General features: G+C 48.0%; 1 protein-coding gene across 1 annotated transcript in view; it reads right to left on the reverse strand.

Annotated features, from left to right (window-relative positions):
- Positions 1 to 16,325, reverse strand: part of LOC120837637 — a gene marked incomplete at its 5' end in the record, with an annotated part of 103,657 nt that overhangs the window by 35,434 nt on the left and 51,898 nt on the right. The window contains 3 exons of the mRNA XM_042292042.1: positions 3,145 to 3,503; positions 9,840 to 9,924; positions 11,288 to 11,668. Of these exons, the coding sequence (XP_042147976.1) occupies positions 3,145 to 3,503; positions 9,840 to 9,924; positions 11,288 to 11,668 (825 nt within the window). The remainder of the gene's footprint in view (positions 1 to 3,144; positions 3,504 to 9,839; positions 9,925 to 11,287; positions 11,669 to 16,325) is intronic.

Raw genomic sequence — 16,325 nt, forward strand, 5'->3', positions numbered from 1 at the left:
ATTTGCGTTACTTATTTCGGGTAACGGGTTACGGAGTGGCGTTACTCGTTACTTTTTCTTCCTGTGACATAAACAAATTACGCGTCACATCTTTTGTGTTTCAGGCGCCAAAACATGCAAATTTTTGAGTTTTTCTTCGTTTTTTTTTTTTGCATTTTTTTCTTGTGAGTATTTAGGTGAAACCGTAATAAAGATAAAGTAATTATGTTCAGCTTCTGCATGAACATAATGTTTCTTGAAATATGGCGGTTACCCAAAACTGTAACGTGAAAACAATAAAACAAGTCAATTCATGATTTTAAAAAGTAACGCAAAAGTAACGTGCGTTACTTTTTATCGGTAACGGTAACGCGTTCCTTTTATTTTGGAGTAACGTGGAATGGGGGGGGGGGGGGGGGGGTAACGCATTTTTATTTTTAAGTCACGAGTAACGTATTTCGTTACTTTTCTTCGGTAACGCCTACAACACCTCCCGCAAAACAATCTACAAAATCAGCTCAGCAAATGATGAGGCGAAACATCCATGTAGACCTAAAACTGAAGTCTGCGCTGTGGCATTACGCAATGCAAAGCGTCATATTTGCATTGCGTAATGCCACAGCGCAGACTTCATTTTTAGGTCTAAACATAAATTCTGCCTCATCATTCGCTGAACTGATTTTGTAGATTGCAGAGATCGGCTCTTCGAGTGTTTTGCGGCTAAGTAGACGCGCAGGCGTTTCTTAAAAGTGGACACGTGCACACAAAGATACTAACACAGACGCGCGAACAACAACATCCCTTTTAAAAATATACGCACCAAATAAGTTAGCGCACTGCAGTTCTAAGCGCGAGGGGCTAAAACTCGCGTTGCACAATCCAGGGGTCATCCGAAAGTGGTCCGGGGCTGCCCTGACCGTTTCAAAATGGGTAAACATGAACTGCCATATTGTCATGTGATCGCAATACCGTGTTAAGCGCATTTAGGACCCCCGATAGCATTCATTCTGCACTGGCAGAATTGTTCATATAGACCAGAAAGAGCAGACGCCGCAGTGCTCCCTCCCTCTTCATCATCGACAGAATATGCCATCGAGGAGCCGTGACGGATAGCGATCCCCATGCAGCTTACGTTAAATATTTTAATCAGCTCGTGTTTGTATCAGTATAAAGAAAAAAAAACCTTATTAGATGTTTTTTTTCTGTTTTTTCTGCTACTCAGCCGCATGTAATTACCAACTTTTAAACGCGCGTGTCTTAATATATTGGCTCGTCCTATGCACACACCTAAGGGAAAAGCCACGCTGGTGGAACAACCATGTGCGCGCCACGGCCGCGGTTACCTTGCATGATGAACGCGACATTTTTACCGCCAATCTCATTAATTCGCGCAGTTATTTTTCGTCTCACCGGTGGGCTTAGCGAACACACGAGCGTTAGGCTGGCGGTAAGTCGGTATAACTTTTGTTTTAGTCCCGATAATGTCTAGCAAACATTTCATGCTATATCCTCCAGTACGAGATCCCCTCGAACATAAACTCAAATAAAACAACCCCCGACCGTTTTTTTTTTTGTTTTTTTTTTGTGCTTTACAATATTTAACATTTTTCTTGATAAGATGAGACGCCTCTGTAACGCGTGAGTCGTGACCTTCGTGTTTCGTATTTGTTCATTACTGCCACGTATGCGCACAAACAACACGCACGTGCACACACATATGCACGCAAGCTAAAAAATAAAATAATTGTTTAAAGACAAATTTCTTCTAGGCGAGGAGTACCGAGGGCAATTTCCGCATGGCACGTGGACGGGAGAAAGAGCTCAATCAGGTATGAGCCATAATTGAACTTGGGCGGGCAGCAAAGCTTGTTTGCTCTGTTTTTTTTTTTTTTATGTGTAACAAAAATTATAAGGAAACAGGTAACGTCATCAGTGTTTACGATACCGGGTATTTAAGCGAAGACTTTCAAAAGTGCCTAAATATAAGGTTGTCGAAAATAAAAAAAAATAAAAAAAATCCGCGAAAAATATGTTAGCCACGGCGTATGTCTTGGACTGCAAAATGAGTGCAAGTTAGCTAAATAATGAACTAAAAATTTAATATTAGACTTATAATTAGCGGCGATGCACACATGGTGCAAATTTTAAACTTTCTGAGCATCATCGAGAACCACTAACTCAGCTCGTTCGGGGAAGATTCAATGCAGGTAAACGGTATTTTACCGCGCTACAATAAAACGCTCAGTTTGGACGAGCTTTCACTTTTCGGTGTACTATCGAAGCGCATCCCCTCGCCGGCGGCACTGACCCCCCATTAGCCGAGGTGCGCACGCATGTGCGTCATCTATCCTTCCATCTTACGAGAAAAGCGAGACGGTAGCTTCGCGCCTCGGCCACGTGGGGGCAGAACCGCTGGCGCAAAGATGCGCTCTGTCAGGCCACCGAAACCCTGCAACGTGCCGAAATTAAGCGATCTTTTTTTTTAACGTCGTAAAATGCTGTATTTGCCTTATGTCTTTCTAAATTGAGTCAACTAAGTGGTTTTCGATGATGGTCAGAACTTTTTTGATTGGAACGATATGTTCACTTTTCCCTAATTAAAAAGCGAATGATTAAATTTCATCTAATTATTTGGCAAATTAGCATGTTTTGTTGCAATCCCTGACGTCTGCCGCGACATGTAGTTTGTTCTCAAAAATAGTTAATATTTTCTCAACCACCCTATTTTATGGATTTTTGAAAGTCTCCGCTGAAACACCCGGCGTATTGTACCATTGTCACGTGCAAATACAGTTGAATATAAAGTAGCAAAAGAGCGAACATTTTCGCCAAACCATTGCATTGTAAACTAACTTACAGATATTTAGTAAGGATGCTAAAAAACCAGGCCAAATAAATTTTAGGATAATGCGCTGGTCTCTGCGAAACTATTCTCAAGTACGGATTCTTTACAAGGTTCTGTCCTTTTCTACTAATATTACAACTTTACTGTTATGCAAATTGGTTTTAAATGTGATAGAAAACTTCGTCACCAAAAATATTCAAAACATTTCTACAGTTTATTAAAAAAAAAAAAAGCGTTTGGTACAAGACGGTGCAAAATGCGATCGCATTTAAAAGACAATCTGCGCAGCGATTTCGGCAAACGCTATTATTGTAAGCTACCTTTTTCCGGTGCCAGATCCGGCAGAAACTCTCTGAAGGTGGCGTGGAAGCCCCTAGAGTTGCCGATCTTCCTGAAGCGTGTCTGGAAGACCACCGTCATGACGTTTGTCTCGGAGAAGACGAGCCCCTGGCGGTTCAGGTTGCAGTAGCCGCCGACCAGGCTGGACGCGTCGCTCGTGTTGTCGCCGCTGAAGACAGACACGATGCCCCAGTCCTCGCTGCAGTTGCGCGATCCTGGCGTGCCGGCCACGTCGAAGTCGTTGAACTGCAGCCGGACGATGCGCTTGGGCGACACTCGCAACACCCAGGTGTGCTGGTGGTAGCCCGGACTCTCGTACGACACCGGGGGGTACGGGTAGCTGAGGAGCCGAAAAAAAAAAGTGAAAGCCGTTTACACCTTCCTGTAACGCCGAATTGGAGCGCAGCTCTTGAGGAGGAGGAGGAGGGAAGGGTACTGAGGGCCACGTGTTCTCGGGGGGGGGGGGGGGATCACGTGACATAGGGGAAAGGGTCACGTGACCCCCCCGGAGAGCACGTGACTTTGGTGGGGTCACGTGGGGGGAGTCACGTGCCCCCCCCCCCCCTCCGAGGTCACGTGACCTCGGGAGGGGGTCACGTGACCTAGGGGGTGTGGTCACGTCACTCCTCAGGTCACGTGACCCCCCCCCCCCGGTCACGTGACCAAAATTTTCCCTCTAGATTTAGTGGGGAAATTTACCCATAATGCACCGCGCGGTTAGGCCGACGGCGACGCCGACGGCGACGCCGCTCAAGCCGGAAACGGGCGCCTAAGAGCTGCGCTCTAAAAAGTGAAGCTCAATAGTTCAACGGGCCAAACCAACAAGGAGCATCTGGCACGCCCCAGCGGCGGAGTACTGAGGATTAATTTCGACAACTTGGGGATCCCTTGACGTGAAACCGAAATGTAGGTTACGCGGCGCCCTCTCCTCAACAAGCCTCCGTCAGATTGCGGTCATCCTCGGCTGGGATTCGAACCCGCCATCTGGACTCCATAGGCCGGCGATCTGCCTCGGAGCCAATGAGGCGGCAGATGAGAAGTGGAATTCACACCTAAGCGAGTTCACTGGGAGAGTTAAGGACTAGACATATATTGTCACGAAAGAAAAATAGCAGATGAATATAAAACTGAAATGGAAATGTTTATTCAATCAAGCTTGAGAGGAAACTGTAGATTCTGCGACGGCGACGAAAGCGCGACTGACCTCGAAGCAATGTGCTATACCGCTTCTTTTATTCAGGAGCTGTGTTCCGGAATGTTCTAAACCAGAACACACGATAACAGCCGAGAATGAACTGGGGCTTTTCGAAACAGACAAGAAAAGAAGGAACTGGGCCCAAGAATGAACCCCGTACCTTCGCGTGGAAGCCGCGTACGAAACCGAGCCGGCTCGCAGGATCATGAAGCAAATGATAATCTAATGAACCAAGATGATGAAACAGAAACATTGGGTTAAATGAATCCTAAAATGATTTTTCTTTCTTTCTAGATAGTGACTCGAATTAATCTTATATGTTTATGGGAATTATAAGAAGAATTCGTTTTTGTTTCAGTCCTTTCACTTTTTACAGAAGAAAATTAAAACATCAGTTTGATTTACTCAACAACTGAGCAGCTAAATGAGAAATTACGTGGTTGTGGCGTAGCATTTCACCGAAAACAGGAAGTTCTCCCAGTAGTACGAAGGTCGGCGGAGTTAGCTGTCCGTCTTCTTTGCGCCTGGTGCGATCACCGAAAAAAGAAGAGCTACTGCGACAGCCCTCCAAGTTTTCTTGCCGACGACGGGGGGGGGGGGGGCACTCTATGATCGTCCAGAGTCCAGACGCACCCCATGACGTTTACGGACGAACTGGCCTGGCCTAATCTAACCTAACATATTCTAACATAACCTAAATAGCATAAACAGAAATGCGACGTGATTAGCATACCACACCGGTAATCAGGAGACACGGAGTTGAAATCCCTGCTTCGCCAAATTTAATTTTTTAGGCAGCTTTCTAAACTTTAGTCCCTTTCTTTCCATATGATTCCTTCGGTTAATTCGTCTGCATATTTGGACTATCCGCATATCTGGACTAGGTATATCATGAAAAGACGATAGATAAAAAATCGTCACGTATAATAACAGCATAGACCAAGGGTGGCCAAGCTGCGGCTCGCGAGCCGCATGCGGCTCTTCGCGTGTTAAAGTGCGGCTCGCGCTGCCCCCCCCCCCCCCCCCCCCCCACACACACACACACCATCCCCCACCTCCCTCCCGGTCACACGAGCACTTCCCCAGAAAGAGAAGTGGAACGCGTTTTAAATCGAGACAGGTTGCGGTTTGGCAGTATTGGGCTACTGCTACCTTACGTACTGTTGGGCTGCTTTTAACTCAGATAGATTGAAAGTAGTTAGAGTTTCATTTATTGCTCTAGACAAAAGATTGCTGCCGAAACCCCCCCCCCCCCCCCCCCCCCCCCGCGGCTTTCTGAAATTTCGTGGTTTTGTTTGCGGCTCTTAGGCCGGGTCAGCCTGGCCACCCCTGGCATAGACCAACTCCCAGCCGCTCTTCTATCACGCTGCTGCAGCGGCGCTGTTGCAGACACGACGGATGCGCACACACTCAACTTTCCGTGAATCTGGTTTCTGTGCGTGACCACAGCCGGTGTGGACAAGCGCGGAATGGTTTGTAAACAGTGTGACGGCCTATATGCCTAAACCGTTGGGATACAAAACAACGATGCATCGCGGATAGAATCGCTGACAGATCTTTCCAAAAAAAAAAAAAAAGAAGTCAGCCGACTCTTAAGCTTCGCCTTTAAGAGTGGAACCCGATAGCGGTATCGAATCCTCGGCCCGCTTGTGGCGCATCGCCTCTGCAAGCCTAGCGCTCGTCTCCACCTTCTCGGCTTCAGTCTTACGTGGCCGAGCAGGAGCGGACGTAGACGCGGCATCCACACTCGTAGAAGACGGCGACTCGGAAGGGTGCCCCGCACTGGTAGACAAGACGGTCACGGCACCACATCCATCGCACACGTGTTCTCTTTCGGCGACCAGCGGCGGCCCCGCAGTGGGGTACTCATTCTCCACAGACGAACGATGACGGCAGGATCACAACACCACTGGGCGGGACTCGGCGACGGACGGAAACTTTCCGCTCCTCCGCGAAGGATCGAAACTGTACGTTTTTCAGACGAACCTACGTCATGTGGCTGTGACGTCACGACCCTATCGACCAATCAGGATTTTCGCGTAACGCCAGCTTTGCTGGAACGGCACCGAGGCCGGCGCGACACGAGCTCCTGAACGCTATCGAGTTATTCGCGACACGCCGTCTTTTCTGGCACGCCACCAAGGCCGGCGCACTCTACAATCACCTTTTGCGCGCTTCCATCTTTGTCTGCTGGACTGTGGAACGCCTTCTGAGCAAGCGCTGTAGCTCTGTTGTGCGGTATATAGATGCATGCGGCAGACGTTGCACATGCATCAATAGCTCAGTGATTCAGCGTTTTTCGCCCGGGTGATAAGCGCTGGAAAGGTTTATGCTTCGTTTGTGCTTTAACCCCACCCCTGTCCGTTTCGATCTGGATGAGCATCGAGCGGTGTGCGGTCATGTATCACAACTGCGCGGTGCACGTAAAAGACATCAGGCCAGCAGTTGTGCACTGGCTAAATGGCTCAACTACAGCTGAGAGACAAGTCGCCCGTTGAGGCAGAGAAACTTCAGACTGTATAAAAATACACACAAAACACAATTCGTTTCACGAAATGCGCGAAGTGTAAATCGTCCTTTAAGTCCGGACGCAGCCGCCGCTACGAGCTAATGGGACCAATCAGGCAGCGTTAAAAGCGCAAGTCACTGGGCATTATTTGTTTATGATTGGCTCAGCGATGATGGAACACGTACAGGAACATGATGAACACCATATACCTGTGCGGTCTTGATGCTGTCTGACTGATCCCATCAGCTCGCAGCGTCGGCTGCGTCGGGGATAAATGATTTTAGATTGGCACTGAATGTTCCCAGAGTACCGAAACTCCCAAGCTTCGCTTCAGAAACGAGTCGCGGCGCAGCAGTTGCGATCCCCAATATGGCGCTTCTCTGTGCGGTCGAAGCGAAGCGCGTATACAGTGCAGCTGTCGTGCTCGTGTGAGCTCTTCAATACACGTTCCTGGTCTGTGGCGACACTGGTTTGTTTTAGAGCGCAGCTCTTAGGCGGCTGTTTCTGGCTTGAGCGGCGTCGCCGTCGCCGTCACCGTCGGCGAATTCGTGACCCAGGTGACGTCACGTGACCCCCGTGAGGTTACGTGACCTCACGGTTACGCCGACGGCGACGCCGCTCGGAGGGAGGAGCAGCAACCAGGATGAGAAGGTGAGGAAGAGAAGGGAGGAGGGGTATATACCCTCCCCTCAGTACCCTTCCCTCCTCCTCCTCAAGAGCTGCGCTCTAATTTGGTGTTGCAGGGAGTTTTAAACGGCTTTCATTTTTTTTTTTGTTTTATTAAAGTTCTTTCCTTCGTTCCGAGCGGTGCGTGACTTGCTCCTCGTTGTCTCCCCTCACTCTCTCGCCTCGAAACACATCAAAGTCGAGTGTTAGGCTTAGCGTCTGAGGCGTAGAGTTTGAAACGCTGCGCCAGCATAACCGGAGCGAGCAAACGAGCCGGCAATCTTCTTTGGCGAACCAGATTAGCGGCTACTTGATATAAAAAAACAAATCCAGAGAAAATCAACGGACCTTCTGTTCGGTCTCAACTCATCGATTCCCAGAGCTCCCACCCGTGGATACCCGCCGTGGCCATGGTTACGCGGAAAAGATTTATATACGTTTTTGTTGTTGTTTTGAGCCTATCTACAAAATTGCCGACTGATCACTTCCGCCACGGATTAAACGAACCAACCAGAATTGGATTCTGCGGGGATTAACTTTCGGTAAGCGGACTGAATGGAATTCGGTACTCTGGACACATTCAGTACTCTAAAATTTACTAATCGCAAATCATTCAGTGAGCCAAAAGAGAGTAGAAAGTCATAAACATCCTTTTCGGTACGAAGATTTGAAAATATAGCGGACTATTTCGTACCTCATTTTCATTGAAAGCTCTCCGCCTTTTTACTACGACAGATCCGCAATACGTAGAGGGGTTGTGCAACGATATTGGGTGGGAACGTTTTTACCAAGAAGCGTCTTCGTGCGGTGGAATTCCAAGGATAAAAGTGAATTTTTTATTTCGGTCACTCCTTCGCAAAAAATAAATAAATAAATAGTAAAACATATAAAATAGCGCAACAGGAACAAGGACAAGAAGTAAACAGGACAGGCGCTAACTTTCAACTAGTTTTATTCTGGAAAATCGAACACATATATACACACGACAGGCAAAGCAGCACCACGTAAATAAATAAATAACCGCATCTCCACGTGGTGATTTATGTTTATTGGGGCGAAGCTCTGGTGGTGCTGATGATACTGATTTTATTGTTCATAGGTATAGTGTTGATGGTGCTGATTTTTTTTTTTTTTTTATTGCTCATAGGTAGTGCTGAGTTCCGGGTTGCGTTTCGACTTCATTATTACTGCTTTATGGTCGGTGAAATGCAGAGCCAGTAGTTCTTTTAGCGGATCAGCTTGGATCCGCTAGAAGCCGTGGGAACGTATCTCCACCGCTTAAGTCAACGGTCCATGTCAGAAAGAGAATGTGTGGTATGGATAAAAGCTAAGGAGAAAGAAGTTGAAAAAATAATTTCATGACCCCTTTAAGGAAAAACGAAGTGCCTGGTTTTTGGCACGTGAACTCTGAATAGTTCTTACAAAATATAGAGACAATGTATATTTTCATTTGTCGCTTGAATCCGCAATACAAGATGCTTCGTGATGATATCACGGCACCGAGTACCCATCAATCGGCGCGAAGCAACTAATCAAAACTCCGCTTCAGGCATCCAGTCAATATTCCAGCAATGTTTTGAACTCTTTTTTTACTCACTGTCTCTCCGAAACAAGTAACATGGCCACACTAGACTTCGTTTTACCTTAAGTCCAGACGCAGCCTGGGCCAATCAGACAGCTTCGAAAGCGCACCATCACGTTGTCCGCCATGTTTCTGTACGTGGTTTATCATCGCTGAACCTATCGTAAACTAAAACGGCCTAGTAACTTGCGCTTTTGACGCTGCTTGATTGGTCCCATTACCGCTGAAACAATGTATAGATGTTTGCAAACACGGCCTCTGGGCGCCGCCATCTTGCTACTGGTGTGGGTAGATTATCTGATAATCAAGCATCGCTGAGGCCGTGGGTACGCCTCAGCAATGCTTGGTGAGATCGTCTGATAGTAAAGCAATGATTTACTATCAGACGATCTACCCATACCAGCAGCAAGATGGCGGCGCCCGGAGGCCGTACTTGCAAACATGTATAGAACGGCATAACTTTCGGAATCATTTTATACGTAAAAGAGCAAGCGTCGTCACACTTTTGCAGTGGACGCACGAGCACGTGCTTAGGAGGAACCTGTCACCTCGAGCATCAAGTACCAGCGATAAGGCGAAAATGCACCGGCAAAGATAGGGGGAAAACAGCTGAGATTAGGCAAAACCGATAGCCGATATCATTGTTTCCCACGAGGATGTCCCATTCGAGAGTCCACTCGGGAAAGAAGAGTGGCCACGCTTATCTTCCGTTCGAACTACGTACCCGTAAGACGCGATCACACCGCACGATGACTCGCAGAGTGTTTCCGAACTGTTGAATCCGAGGCCAGCCTCGCATCCGGCACATTCTGAAAATAAGAATATTAAAAAAAAAAAAAAACAAGAGTGGATAAAGATATCTGGGGGGTGTCGACAATCCTTCTCGCATAGAAACACCCATAAAAATGGGGTAATGACGTTGTATTGATGCTCCCAGGGCCGTCACTACATTTCTCGTGTCTTACTGAAGATGGCGAGCCACTGAAACTGGCGATAATAAACCCATCAAAAGCTTGTGTCGAACAGACTGGTGTCGAAAAAGGAAATCCCATAACCAGCGCTGAAAGCAGCCGCAAGGGAAGGGAAGCTGCGTTCATGAACAGCGAAAAAGCTGGCTTCCGCTCTAAGGCTTCCCAAGAGGTTTCCTTTTCAGCATGACCTTCGGGAGCTTTAGTGTGAGCCTCGGAAGGCAATCTTCTTTTATTGTCGCGGTGAGGCGTGCCCGACCTTTCCACAGCTCGCTGCGATTTGCGACACCCGTATCCTATTATTTGATATAAAGCTGAAACATAGTGCTGTGACTGATCACTTGAGTTTGGTATCGATCACGACTGTCCCACATCTAATTTATAAAGGTTGACCATCACAAAACCGTCACGCGTAACCTTCCTTCTATGTCATTAAAACAAGGATACTGTTAACTGCGGGTGTGAATACGTCGATCATTTAAAAGTTTTGTGACCTTCTCAAATTTACACATGAGAAATGTATCACTTCACGTCCGTAACTTTTCTTGAGAGAGATATAATTCAGTGAAAACCTAGTGGCGCGTTGGCCCTTTGAAGGGATCGCACAAATAGACACAATATTCGCTGCAAACACGACAAACTTATTTGTGGACACGCCTCATGCATATGTACCCTTTAAACATGTCTGCAAACAGTTTCTGTATGACAAATGTGCGTCATACCGTCATATACCGAATGCAGACAGTCTATTGTCTGATATAGAGGGACCGCGGCTTTGGTGTTTAATTAGCGTTCGTATTGAGCAGCAATGAGTTTGTCATCGTCACTTTCAGGTAACCTCTGCTGAACCAATACCACCTAGAAGACAAGACTCGCGCCTCCCAAGCGTCATCATTAGTGCATCCACGTGGTTCCGCCTAGCCCGCGTCAGCATCGACACCAGCGCGTCTTGCAGGGTCTCATAACGAGAAAAAAACGCTAGCGTACGCTGTGACGCCAAGATGCGCACGTCTTCCGCCCCAGTGCGGCTACTCTCGTCAAGCTTACGCGTGCTTTCTTCTTGGGGCAGGTCGGAAATTCACTAACGATGACGTCACGCGCGGGCTTTGTCTGCTAGGCGGTATTGGTCGGACTCAGGAAACGCTCTACTGCAGGGACCACCGGTATAGTGCCAGGGACGTGTACCGTCGCGCGAGACACGGACCTGCCCTCCGGAGCTCGGCCATGAAGCCCTTCTTCTGCAGCGTCTTCTTCATCACCTGGTTGCAGGTGGTGAAGGTGAGGTTCATCAGGGTGCGCGACCCGTCCGAGATGAAGTACGGCGGCGCCGTGTCCTGACGTTCGATGCGCACCCTGCGGCCGTCCGACTCGCGCCAGGCGGACACCACGACCACGCTGCCGCAGCCGGGCACCGCGTTGTAGGCGCCCCAGTGCAGCACGTCGTACTCGAGGAAGATGAGCTCCATCACGTCGCCCGGCTCGATGGCCACCGTCCACAGGTAGCGGTGGAAGGGCGGAGGATACGCCGACGGGTAGCCCGAGCTCGTGATGGTGACCGGAGCCACGAAGCTGCCCCGGAACACGTCTACGGACAAAAAACAGACGCGGATTTTTTTGCCGCCTATAGGGTGCGGGCACTTCACACGGCTAGCGTAAAGGTACCTTTAACATAGGTCAAACGGCGAATCAGCCGGCGCTTTTGAGTCGCCAGCATATATGCCACGCGCAAAGGATTGCGAACTGATTTGCTGCAGGTGACAAAGATGCCTTAGCTATAGGTACCTAGGGGAGGCACTCACTTGATCGAATGACGTTTTAGCGAACGCCCACGTTTCACCGAGCGACACTTTAGCGAATAGTCGGACGCCGCGAAGCGGCGTTTTCGGGTGGGCCAAGTGGGTTCACATTTTTGTAATGAGCCCCCGCAGACTGTCGCCGCGAAGCGGCGTAAAGCGCAGCGCGGCGGTTGGGTTAACGCGCGCCCCTGTTAATCGCTAAAACGTCGATTGGGTCAAATGTCGCTGTTCGCTAAAATGTCATTCGCTCTTGTGATATGGACCCATAATACCACCACCACTTGACCCCAAGAAGAAAAAGCCGCCTCGGTGGTTCCAAGGCAAAGCGCCGGCCTACGGATCGACAGGTTCGAATCCCGGCCGAGCTGCCCGCATTATGACGAAAGTTTATTGCAGAGAAGGCGCGGCGTAACCGAGATTCCGGTTGCACGTATAAGATACCCATGTGTGGCCAAACAGTAATTGTGTTGTCTGTTTGTTTACACAGTGAAAATTTTTACCAAAGAAGTTTCTACTGTCTCCGCTGTAGGTGAAAAAGTTTGCCAGTGCGGTATCACTTCTAGCCTGGGCCCCTATCATGCATCACGCAGTAGTGATATACGGACGCACGCCGGCAGGATGCTCATCCAAATAGAAACGGGCAGGGGTGGGGATTGAAGTGAGGATCCCTGCCCCTGCAGCGCGAGTTTTCGCACCATGTGCTGCGCTTTGTTCCACCTTATACGTCCAGACGTAACCGACGCTACGAGCCGATGGGACCAACTAAAAAACGTGAAAGGTGAAACGTCATGGTGTTCGTCATGTTGCTATACGTGCTCTACCATTGCTAAACCAATAATTTACATCTTAATGACTTGCGAGTTTAGTATTTGTGCTCGTGGTTGTATGTGTTCGTGCCTACGACTGCGCTCGAACATGCGATGAAACGATGTCTAGAACACTGGGCCACCCATCTTCCGCCAAGAGATTGCCTTTTTTAAAACTTGAACTGACGTCCGAGGGACTTGGTACATCCAGTGTGATTTTGCTCCGCGGCTGGACAGTGCGAAAACAAAGGTTCGCACCGCGGGCTCCGATATAGATTGACTTAGTTCGGTAAGAAGGGGAAAAGGGGTGTTACAGAGTCACCTGTTTCTGTAATCCATGGAGCGATGCGTGATGCACGATAAGAGAGCGTCAGGTTAGCAGTCTTTAGGCTATATACTTCGTTTCACCTTAAGTCTAGACGCAGCCGAAACTACGAGCTGATTGGAGAAATCAGCGTCAAAAGAGCACCATCATGGCGTTCGCCATCTCTGTGTACGTGTTCTGTCATCACTGAACCAATCACAAACAAATTTTCTTTAGGGGGCCAGTCTGGTCCTTAAATGCAATTTTTTTTTCGTTTATGCGCACATTTGGAAACCTTTGTTATAAAATGTTGTTTATGCTGTATGACAAATTGTATAACGTAGCCTTATATTATATGTACGCGTTTATGTTCATGTGTTTTGCCGTATGTATTAGTATTATATTTATTATGTATGCTATCCCTCCTGCTTGGGCCCATGTGGGGCCTGCAGCATATGTAAATAAAAAAAATTAAAAAGGCCCCAGTGGCTTCGCTTTTGATGCCGCCTCATTGTTCCCATCAGATTATGGCGTCGGCTGCGTCGGGATTAGCGCTGAAACGAAGTATACACGAACTCATCTCTGTAACGTCACGGCGCGGTGGTGGCGCGTCGGACGCACTTCCGGTCTGGGGCTGTGGGCGGAAGTGCCCATTTGAGACGTGTATTCCTGCGTTGTTTTGAAAGGAACCAGACAAAAGCCTGCCTTGTCGTCAAAATGCTGCGACTGGGGCTGTACCAAGAGAGTCCAGAAAGGTTTGAAGGTCAGTTTTCATGCGCTCGGTTCGTCCGAGAACGCGGATATGTGCCGTGAAAAGGGATAACCAGACGCCGTCCGACCACGATTGCTTGGGCGGGAAGCATTTTGGGTTAAATTCACGGATACTACTGGCCATCAAATTTATTTGTTTGGTTCCAAAATGAACGCCGGAAAACCGTCAAGTTGTACGGACCACCTGCGGACTACGTTTAGTGTGTCTTCAAGTTCAAACGGTCGCTTGATCGTTCGAACTGTCGTCTGCTCTTTCAAACGTTTCTGCTTGTCGTCTGCTCTTTTAGAGGACACCGGCCCGTAGACCAAACGTGGGCCCGGTACTTGCGATAAGAATTAAGTGCAGGCCTTAAAAGACTTAAGTTTGAAGGTTGGTAAGCAGGCTCGACGTAAGCAGTAGATACAATGAGATGTTGATCATTGTTACCAGTGGCCATCACCGACTTGTTATGCCTGATTCACTTGGTTAGATTCTGCTTGCGATTTTCAGTATCGACGTCGACCATCTCAGCTACGGTTCACGCTTTTGCAGTCCGAACGACGTCGCGACTGAAAATTGCGAGCGAAATCTCATCATGTGAATCAGGCTTTAGCGTACGTTCTGCGGCGTCCATGCGGAATGAATCGCCGCATGTCAGATTATTCACGCGAAGTTTTGCGATGTAACGAGCCTCGCTAGTTTCGCTGACGCTGCTTAAGTAGTCAGACGTCGTTAAGAGGACGTAGAATCAACAGTTTAAACGCGAAAAAGAGCGCGGGGACTCACACCGGCGCCGACAACATCGCATTTCAATGGTTTGTTTATGGGCGACGACGAGCTTTTTGCCCACACCCCCATCGCGCATGCGCGGCGCCGGTGGCGTCCGCTAGGGGCGCTCCGGGCGCTCCGGTTTGTTTGTAAACATGAGTTGGTGTATAGGGTGTTTTGACTGACGTCATTTTCATCCACCATTTGGTTGTTATCAGCAGTCTGGCGCGTGCAGAAGGAGGGCACTTCGAAGACTCACACCACACCCTCAAATCAGTAGTGCAGAAAATTTTTTATAAATTTCATCACGCTGTCATCTAACAACGAAATGGCGGATTGACATAATGTGAAAACGCCCTATAGTTCCCACAGCTCCGTTTTAAGTTACGCTACAAAAGCTTATGTACAGGTCACCGGGACATCAGTGACTCACATTAAAGGGACGATGCAGCAATTTTTGTATTTTGCGCAAATACCGCTTAGAACGTATCCCTGACGTTAATGCCCTATGAAGCACGCGTTCGTTTTTCACGCCACGCAATAGAAGTCCTAGAAAAAAATTAAAGAAAATCGAGGAGCGTTCATTCCCTCAATGCATTCGTATTCACTAACACAGTGTTTACAAACTAGCCCACTTTGCCCACGCCAGGTGTGGGCCCTGCGCATGCGCAAAAACCGAATTCGGAAAGAGTGAAGCGTTTGCGCATGCGCGGTACCGACAGCAGCGCCACCGCAGTCGCGTGGCTGCCATAACTAAAGGTTCCTTTGGCACCGCGTCTGATTTGCCAGCAACAGGAAACGGCCAGCTAGAACGATAGGGACAAAACACAGACATGTACCAACTAGCTCAACTTCAGCCTGTTATTTTGTTGCCAGCGACGTTGTGTAAACATCTCAGCCAATATGACGCCGGCTATGGTTCCTCCAGAAATAGGCAGGGAAGAAAGTACCCAACGAAGGGAAATATAATCCCAGCGTCATCTCAAAATCCCAAACCAAGTTTCCGCTCTTTTTTTTTTTTTTCTTTTCTTCAGGTTGTCAGCTCTATAAAGTAGGAAAAATGGTATGCCCCAAGGGCTGCTTTTACCGATTCAAACGGACTGGAACCGAGAAATATATCGGAAAGTCTGTGGCGAGCACGCCGGCCTCGAATTGAATTGAATTGGCGGCGTCTGTATACTATTGCCTTCTGTGACTGGAATTCCATTTTTACGGTCCGACAATGTAAGTAACCACTAAAAACTATAAAAATAAAAAAATAAATAATGCCAGCCAAAAAAGAAAAACGTGCCCTCATATGACCCGTTTAAATCTGTTTTCCATTTCACTGTATCGATCGAAAGAAAAACTGGTTGTTGGGCTGGAACAGATTTATCGGCAAGCATAAAAAGCTGGAAAACTTTTTTTCTTGATTGCTCATGCAGTCCAAGACATCTTGAGGATTGAGAGGGCTGCATTAATTTATTTGCGATATTTCAATCGAGCCGACGCGGCGCACAAATTGTTTTCACAGCGCGACAATCATAAAGCTAAACACGACGATCGGCGCTTCTTGATTTTACCGTCAAAGTTGCTCCCAGGAAGATGAAATTCCACCACTATATAATCATTTTCACGACAGCCTGACAGCTTCGAGAAACGAACAGAAAGAAAAAAGAATGGTCACTACAGAGTCGTGATAACTGTGTCGCATTTTGTACCTATATTGTTGGTGGCTTTCAATCGCTGTCTTGTTTTCAATATCACGGAAGAGGCATGGGCCGACCCGCGTTTGTAATATAAAGTTTCTTTTATTTAGTTCAGTTTCGCGCTTCTGC

The sequence above is a fragment of the Ixodes scapularis genome, unplaced genomic scaffold (assembly GCF_016920785.2).
Source record: "Ixodes scapularis isolate PalLabHiFi unplaced genomic scaffold, ASM1692078v2 PGA_scaffold0__279_contigs__length_252992795, whole genome shotgun sequence".
Classification (NCBI taxonomy): domain Eukaryota; kingdom Metazoa; phylum Arthropoda; class Arachnida; order Ixodida; family Ixodidae; genus Ixodes; species Ixodes scapularis.